This window comes from Solanum tuberosum, unplaced genomic scaffold (assembly GCF_000226075.1).
Source record: "Solanum tuberosum cultivar DM 1-3 516 R44 unplaced genomic scaffold, SolTub_3.0 scf00134, whole genome shotgun sequence".
Taxonomy (NCBI): domain Eukaryota; kingdom Viridiplantae; phylum Streptophyta; class Magnoliopsida; order Solanales; family Solanaceae; genus Solanum; species Solanum tuberosum.
Genome location: NW_006239062.1, coordinates 396,944 through 406,007, shown reverse-complemented (window position 1 = coordinate 406,007; position 9,064 = coordinate 396,944). Strand labels below are relative to the sequence as shown.

At 33.6% G+C, this 9,064-nt stretch overlaps 1 protein-coding gene across 1 annotated transcript; it reads left to right on the top strand.

The window, feature by feature from the left end:
• Positions 1-224: 224 nt before the first annotated feature.
• On the top strand, positions 225-6,114 carry LOC102587611 (selenoprotein K homolog). Its single transcript, XM_006351819.2, has 4 exons — positions 225-329; positions 5,381-5,484; positions 5,578-5,716; positions 5,841-6,114. The coding sequence occupies exons 1-4, from the start codon at positions 311-313 to the stop codon at positions 5,873-5,875; spliced, it is 297 nt and encodes a 98-aa protein (XP_006351881.1). The 5' UTR covers positions 225-310; the 3' UTR covers positions 5,876-6,114.
• The last annotated feature ends 2,950 nt before the right edge of the window (positions 6,115-9,064 follow it).

Sequence of the window (9,064 nt, the reverse complement as noted above, 5' to 3'; positions counted from 1 at the left end):
AAATGTTAATTGAGTCCACAATTAACTTAATTTAGTATTTAAGTATGTTTGACCTTTTGTTGGTCAATATAGTCACCAATAACTAATTCAAAACTTAAAGGATACCTTTCCTTTAATTTTCTCGAGTTACATACAATAATAATACCATACAATAAAATTTGTTGGACGAAAATTCAATGACGTGGCAATTTATTATTTGCTGAACCGACGTAAGAAAGGAGAAAAACGAGAGAAATAGAGAGAGGAACCACTGATAAAAGCTAGGCCTGTTGAGAATTTTCTGGATTCTGCAAGACAGCTCCAACGAACCATGGCTTACGTCGAGAGAGGTAAAATCTTTTGATTCAATTATTTCTTCAGTTTCTTACTTACCCCCTTTTGTTTGTTGATTGGAATTATAAGAGATTTTTGTTGGGTTATGTTGGTGATATCTTTCCATATTCCTAAATTTTCAATTTGTTCATGGATTTTTTATTTTTTTTTTTGATTTGGTGATTTCTTATCAATTTCTTTGCTATTGTTGATATTGTTGTAATTTAATATCAAATTCCTAATGTCTTTGCTTAGTTTACTTGATGTTTGGATATTTTTGTTTAATTGATCCTTTTTTAGATCCGAAATCAAATTCCTAATGTCTTATTTTTTTTCGTTGAAATTTGTCCCGCACCAACAAAATGCAAAACAAAACAAAAATTAATGGTATAATATATTTAATTGGCCTCGGATCACATTTATCCCCTTCAACTTTCGATGTGCACACGTAGACTGAAACTTGCATAAAGTTGAACAAATAAACACATGCGTCCTACATGACATCTTACATGACGCGTCCTATGTGTATTATGCCACCTAAGACTCATGTGACTACTTGTTCAATTTATTTAAGTTTAAGTATCTATTTGTGTACGCCTAAAGTTAGAGGGCATAAATATGAAATGAGACCAAGTTAAAGGGTACATTGATGTATTATGCCGATTGTTTGATGTTGGTGTAACAATTTGATATAAATCTGATTCTTGAAATGATTAGTAGTGACTTGGATGGCTAGATCTCTTTATTCAAGTTATTTATGGTTCCCTTTGACAATTTCGTCTCTACATTTAATCAACTCAAGGAAATATGATTCTAATAATCATTTCGTAGTAATTTTTCTATTATAAGTTTATTAAATCTCTGACATGATGATTATTAGAAATAAGGTTTTCTAAATACCCTAGAGGTTTGGCAGACTTAGAAGGATAGTAGGTAACCGTGTGTTGTAGTACTCTTACGAGGAAGAAGTATGGAGTAATTTACCTAGGATTCACATAGTATCTTATTCTTCATTTTTACTACTAGGTATTACTTCAATTGCTTTGTTTATCTTGCTATTTTGTTGTCGTTATTCTTTTTTATAATAAGGTAACTGGTATTCATTCCAAAGACATCAGCATGTAACACATGCGGATGGACCACTTTACAATCAGAATCCAAAAGAAACACAAAGGGGCAGGAACGCTATTGCTAGTTACAATTTACACATTGCCTAAAAAATCAATCAGTTTTTCTCCTCCCCTACTATATCGTACTCACACCAAAAATATAAGTGACTAAGACAATTTGTTTTCATATTTTGTATGGAATTACTTCTCTCTTTAAATTATCTTGAGTTTCTCTCCTTCCAAATTTTCCATCATATACAAGTTGGAATGAACTGCCACCAATCCTCCTCTGCCTCTCTTCTACCAATTTCTTTCCAATTAATCGAGTTCAAGAGTTGTTCTAGGTAACTCCCAACTCACTCTTAGTATATAAAAGAACATGTGTCACAGATTTGCAGTTGTCTGTAGAAAAAGATGTGCATTGCTTTCTGCATCTTTACCACAAAAGAGGCATCTTGTGAGCATATATGTAGACCTCTTCTTGGTAAAACCCCTAGTGTTAAGCAAGCCTTCCTTGTTACCAACCAAACAAACATGAGACCTTAGTTGGAGTTTTAACTTTCCTAGTAAGTTTCCAGGGCCAATCCATGGATAAGTTATCAACTTTGTTTTTCTAACAATACACTGATTTAACAGTGAAGGTTGCTACCAAAAAAAAAAAAAGTGAAGGTCCTTTTGTTGCACAATTTCCAGACTGGTTTGACTGGAATAGTAGTAGTGCCTGTAAAGGAATTTAACACCAGTAGCAAATCTGCAATTCTACCAACTTCCCAATCATTAAAGCCCTCCTAAACAAAAGGTTCCACCCTTGTTTTGTCCATACATGTGATACTTTATCATCTTTTTGAAGAATGATAAGGTGTAAATCCTGGAATAGAGTTCTAAGATTACTTATGCCCAACCCAATGATCTTCCCAGAAGGAAGAATTTACCCTATCACCAATCTTTACGCTCAAATTTTCACTGCATTCATTCCACATCCTTCTGATAGTTTTCCATACACTGCATCCATATGTAGTCTTCACTTCATTAGTTGCCCAGTGATTCATCACACCATATTTCTATGCTATGTACTTCTTCCAAAGGGACCTATCCTCATTGCAGAACCTCCAAATCCACTTCCGAAGAAGACTCTGGCTATGAAAGTTGAGATTCTTAATCCCCATTCCACCATGTATCTTACTAAGTGTTACAATCTGCCATTTGAACTAAATTATAGGCGTCACTGTCTTTGTTACCCTGCCACAAAAGATCCCTCTCAATTTGTTGATCTTCTTCTCTATATACTTGGTGATAGGAAACAGAGACATCATGTAGGTAGGTAAGGCATCCATTATTGAATTTATCGATGTCAATAGCCCTCCAAGGTATAAGTACTGACTCTTCCATCTTACCAACTTCTTGTCATGCCTTTCCAAAACTTCATTTTATGTCTCCTGTGCTTTATAATTGGCACCTAGTGGCATTCCCAAGTATTTTGTAGGGATAGATCCAGTTTGGCATCCCAAGTTTGATGATCACCCCCACCCTGAACCAAGTGAAGTTACCTCCAGTAAGACTGGATCATGTAGCTCCAAGTCTTCAACCCATTATGAAAAATCATTCATGATGTTTGTAACTCTGTTGCACCCCTTTCTTTCCACCATATGCCTCACAGTGTTGAAATCTCCATCTGTGACCCAAGGTCTTCCACACAATTCCTTCATTGCAGCCATCTCTTCCCAACACTCCTACTTCTCATTTCTACTATGTAGGGCATAAACTCTAATGAAATATCAGGAAATGGAGTTTTGTGTTGTTTCAAACTTGTAAGTGATTGAGTAGGTACCTTCCTCCACCTTAGTGGCACTCCATACTTTACTATCCCACATAAGAAGTATTTCCCCCTTACTTCCATCTGCTTCAATGAATCCAAGCCTCATCCATCTACAAGACCATAGTTGATATGCAATCCCCTTATTCACCTTGGTTTCCCAGGGACAAACTACATCTTCTTTCCATTTTTGCAAACAAGTCTTAACCAGATTCTTACTGATGTTGTTGTTAAGACCCCTCACGTTCCATACCTCATCAAAAAAATAATAAAAAAGGCCCCTCACGTGCCATGTGCTCAGCTTAATATCATTTAAAGGTCAAACTCAGAACCCTCCCCATGTTTCTTGCACCTTCAGCCTCTTTGTTGAGACTAGATTGAAGCTTCTTTAGTTCAGTCTTATCTATGCCCCTGCTTTTAGGGGTGGTATTAGCTTTTCCATGCTTCTTTGTACCAAGCTCTGTTTTCCTTCCGTCAATTATCATGAGTTGTGCAAGTGTCTCCTTCTCAAATCCTTCGAATGCTACCCCATACGTGTTGCTCAGCTGCAATATGTGTGAGTTGACCCGATTTGATGCGTCGATTTCAGCTTGATCTTCCTCTGACAGATTCTGCATATCCACTGGTTCGGCATCAAGGATTTGCTGCAACTGTTGTTCCGTCTGGTTTAAATCCTTGGAATTCTTAGTTCCATCTGGTTTAAATCCTTGGATGTATTTCCTTCTTCAGAATGTCCGCTCATGATATTCGCTTCAGTGATCTGTTTTAAATTTTGGCTTTGCATGTGTTTATTCTTCTCTACCAATATCGGTTCAACCAATCTTTCCTCCTGTCCTCGGCTATTAATGAGCCTCCGCAATTTGTCAGCTATGAAATTCCACCTGAGTTGAACATCAGTTCTGGAATGATTATTACTGACCTTCTCTTAACCTGTACATTAAAGATGCTATGTACCAGCCAAAACCTGTTGTAGTTTTTGGAACAGAATATCTCAGCAAGTCTGTCCCTTCTCTTCCATCTTCTTACCAAGTTACCATTCACCTTAGATGCCTCTCTCAGGATCTGACCAATCCAAACCATTGTGTTCCTGCTAAAAGTTGTTCTTCTGATGAAGTTGCTTCTCCTTTCTGTTCATTCGCAATATGTTTCTGCTGTCCCACTGGTTCTTGCTATGTCATATGATTTAATACCCACCGCAAAATAAATGCTATTATCCATTGAAATCAAAAGTAGCTAAAAGAAGAAAATAAAGGATGCTTTTCGGTGATCGGTCGAAGACGTTGGCCTTCTTTTCCTTCATTGTCGGGTAGCATCGAAATTATGGTGGGAAATCTTGTGCTGGTTAGGAATATATTGGGTTATGCCCAGCTCTGTGAAAGAATCAATGTTCCGTGGAGGAGAAGATAAAGGGGCATGTAATGTTTGCTCCACTAGCTCTCTTGTGGATCATTTGTTGAGGAAGAAACATGGGAGCTTTTGAATATGCTGAGATAAAGTTTTTACAATTGAGGAGTTGCCGCTTATCTCTTACTTCCTTTTGGTGCACCCATCAGGTCTCTTTTTGTATAGATGATTGGTGTTTTTCGTAGAAAGCCATCTCTTTTTGTAGTTTTTTCTACTTTTTCATATACTTCTTGTATACGGGCGGCCCCATGTCCACATTATTGATAAAATTTATTACTTCATCCCCCCAAAAAGATACATGTACAACTTAGAGAACCTTTTGTTATAGAAAACTGTTAACCTTTAAAAAGAAAATTATTTACTACGATTCTGAAATGAAATGTGCCCAAATATAGCCAAATAGATATAGAAGAATATAGTCTACTCCAACTAATTTGGGATTGAGATTCGTAGATTGATCAATTGTGTGGTACTCACTCATTTATAAAGTTGCTTGAGAGATCTGAGTTGCATGCTAAGCACTTGTTTTGGCTGATTCAGTTGACCTTCCTTACCTTCTTACTAGAAGAAACTTAAATTCTTCTCTTGATCCCAGTCAGTTAGAAAATCATGCTGCTATCTATTGATAAATGTAGTCTGCCACAGGGGAACAACTAATACACATTATGTTTTATGTTTGGATACACATACTTGACTTGTAATATTGTGAGAGAGCACCTCATATAAGCACCGCATTTTGCAGGTGTGGTGAAATCCAAGCGTTCTATATGGCGATTGAAGACTATGACTGATTTCTTTTGGTCCATCATCAACATCATTAACGTGTTTTTTGTTACTATGTTTTCGGTAAGGATGTTCATTTCCTGATTAAGAACCACATATGTGCTAGTATCATGCTTTTGTAGAGACTCCCTATTAACTGCATCAATACCTTCATAGATGGAAAAAACCGACTCCTACAAAAAAGGTTCAGGATCCAGCAAGAAGTGGGATGGAGGTGGTCCTGGAAGTGGTCCATATGGTGGTGGTCCACGTGGGCCACCCCGTGGGATGGACAATGTCCGAGGCATTGACCACAGTATGTTAACAGTCATCTTCGATTTTTGCACATTACATTTTGGAAAATTCTTTTTTACTTTATTCTCACCATTATTCCTAAGAATTTCTGCTGTTACTTAATCCCACCATTATTCCTACTGCAGGCTCTCTTCCTGCATGTGGTTCTTGCTGCGGATAAATGCCGACTATGCTACTTTTGAGAATCTATGATTTGGGATCTTATTCCATAAACACATGTACTGAATTGTATGTAGATTTCTGCACTTATGCTTACATTTTCAAAACTCAGAATCGTGTTCATATGTCCCTTTATCCTAAAACTTGAATAGAACTCAAGATAGTTTTATTATTGTGTATTTATACGTCTGTGTGCTGACTATGAATCTGTGTCTTAGAGCTAAGAGCTTTCCTATTTCAGCCCATTTTTCTTGTTGATGCATAATAGTGAAATTTGTGGGGTCATGCGCACAAATGCCTCTTGGAGTGGCCTTTAATTTTTGCCTCTCAAAATTGTGGTTTCTAATTTTTACCCTTTAGTTTGAAGTTAAAAAAAAGAACCAACAATATCCTTGAGACCTTGACAGTTAAAAAAAACCAAAAAAAAGTTGAAAGGCAAAAGAAAATGTACGAAGCATAAGTTCATGCTATATGCCTAAGTTTTAAGAACATAAGTATTTCTTTGGGCATATGTTTAGTGGCACAAGCCCATAGACAAAGACGAGAAGTTATGACCAAGAGATCAGTTACGTTTAATGCGTAGATGTAATGTAATGGCATAAGTTATGGCTGAAGACAAAGTTAAGCTTAAGGTATCAGATATGTTTCAAGGTAGATTTAGTGGTCCAAACTATGCCATATGACTGCGGGCGGAGCTACATTGGAGTTCAGAGGGTTCGATGAACTCCTTTCATCGAAAAATTATACTATTTATATATGATTAGTTTTTTAATTTATGTATATATATTTTATATTGAATTCTCTCAACATAACTCAAATGTGTTGTTAAGTAGTAAAACAAGTTCAAAATATCACTATTTGTGCGTAGGTTTGGGTGTTCAAGTTTGGTTAACTACATTTTTATCCTATATAAGCTTCAACCTATTTAATTTGCTTACTTATTTTTTTAATCCCTCGGTGGAAATTCGGCCTCTGCTATTGCATATGTCATAAGTTTAATAGCAGAAGTTATGCCTAAAGCATACCTTATGATAAAATTCTCAGAATGTTTTGTCCTGGGAATCAGAAGTTATTCCTTAAGGTAAAATATTCTCTGCCTGCAAATTTAGTTGTGCCCAGCGAATTTAGGTCATATTTAAGAATACTTTGGTCTACAAATTTATCTTTTTTCATTTCTCTATATTTTGCTTTTCAAAAAATTTACCTTAAATTTTTTATTTTAATAGAAATGACCCATTTTAATTATACTTCATTTTTAAATCATATTTTGGAAAAAATACATTCAAACAACTAAGCATTATTTGTTATAATTATAATCAAACAACAATTATATTTTCATAGAAATAAAATATAAGTAAAAATGTATATAAGCTCGTATATAAGATCTAATCAATGACATTATGATACTATTTAGTTTGAGACATTACACTTTTAGAGCAATTTAATTATATGTTTATGATAAATTAATCAAGTTGATGATTTTGCTAGTTCTTTAAAATATGAGGTATGAATTATATTTAAAATATTATGCTTAATTTTTTTTTAAAATACAACTTTAACTGCAATTTTAAAGTTTTTAAATAAAACGAATAATATTTGTTTTTCATGCCTAAACGCCAAAATCTTAAGGGTTCCATCACTTCCATGACTCTTTCAATCTTTTCATAGATGAGTCTAAAATTTAAATGACGTGAAAAAGGATAAATTTGACCAAAGTCATATAGAGTGAGGTGTAGCATATGGAATTTGTGCATTCACCGATTTGAATAGTTAACATCTTTTTGAAAGTTGTCAAATTTAAATTGAATTCTGTCACTCTTTTTTCTTTCCTCGTGAGCAGACAGCATACCGACGTGTGTTGTGTGATTTTATTCACTTCTCTTTTTTCTGCTTTATCTATTACTGAAGTGAAATGACTGATTATTGTCTACTTTTGATTTTATCTTTTGGGTGAAGGTTCCTAGTTTCTATTTTTTTAACCTATTGCACACTACATTGATGTGGTGAAATTTTTATAATTGACATCTAACTAATGATTATAAGTTATTACATTATTATTTATCTTTCAAGTTATAATAATAAACAATTACAGATTATAACATTTTACTAAATCAAAAAAGGTAAAAATCAATTAGTTTGAAAAATAAATAAATTATAACCGGAATTTTAAGTAACATAGGAGAACGTATTTGTTTTCCTTATTTAGCTCAAGATATTTATTGACATTTTCTCTCACTTGTTGGTATTTCATTTAAACAGATCTCTTTTCAAAAAAAATTCGACAAAAGTTTATCTCTCTTCTCAATATTCTCTCTTGTTAGTCGTCACTCTCATCTAATTCAAATTTGTTTTTATTCAATAATCTTCATTTTCTTGTAATGGACGATTTCTTATCAGTATTAATAAAGCATGGCGATAGATGAGATCCTTCAGTTTAGTGCTTTTTTAGAATTTTTTTGTGTAAATGTTTTCTACTCAGTTTAAATGCAATGAATTTGAGAATGAATAGTTTATAATTGTATACCAACAAAACATAAAAAAATTGATATGAATTATGACATTTTTTTACGTATATCGTTAGTTTTTTAGTATGAACATTAAATTTGTTCATTCTTTGTATGAACCATTTTTTTATTCTTTTAGTATGTTTTTGGTTTAAAAATTATATAAAATTTATTTGAAATTGGTATAATAGTTATATTAGTATGAAAATTGATAATATTTTTGGTACGATTCTGGTATGATTGAACTTTTTTTTTTGCATTATATTGTAATGGATTTGGGCATAATAATGGAATGCATTTGCTATATTGTTTATTTAATAAATGAAAATGACTAGTTAGAAATGGTATTATTTTGGTATTCTTTTGACATGAATCTGGTAAGAATCAATGATGACTTATGGCATGAAATATGTATAAAAAGTGCGCATAAAAATGGTATGTAATTTGTGCTTAAAATGATATATTAGAAAGTGTGCATAAAATGGTATATTAGTTATATCAGACATGTATGAAAATTAATAATGTTTTTGGTACGAAACTGGTATTATTGAACATTTTTTTGGCATTATATTGTAATGGATTTAGGCATAATAATTGAATGAATTTGGTATACTGTATATTTAATAAATGACAATTATTCAAGTTGGATACCAAATGTCTACAAATTGGATACCAAGTAAGCCAGC

What these genes read in the sequence shown, in the direction of transcription:
- LOC102587611 (XM_006351819.2), top strand. An exon ending in TTTTTGTTACTATGTTTTCG is followed by an intron (nt 5,485 to 5,577) that starts GTAAGGATGTTC and finishes ATACCTTCATAG; the next exon opens with ATGGAAAAAACCGACTCCTA. An exon ending in TGTCCGAGGCATTGACCACA is followed by an intron (nt 5,717 to 5,840) that starts GTATGTTAACAG and finishes TTCCTACTGCAG; the next exon opens with GCTCTCTTCCTGCATGTGGT.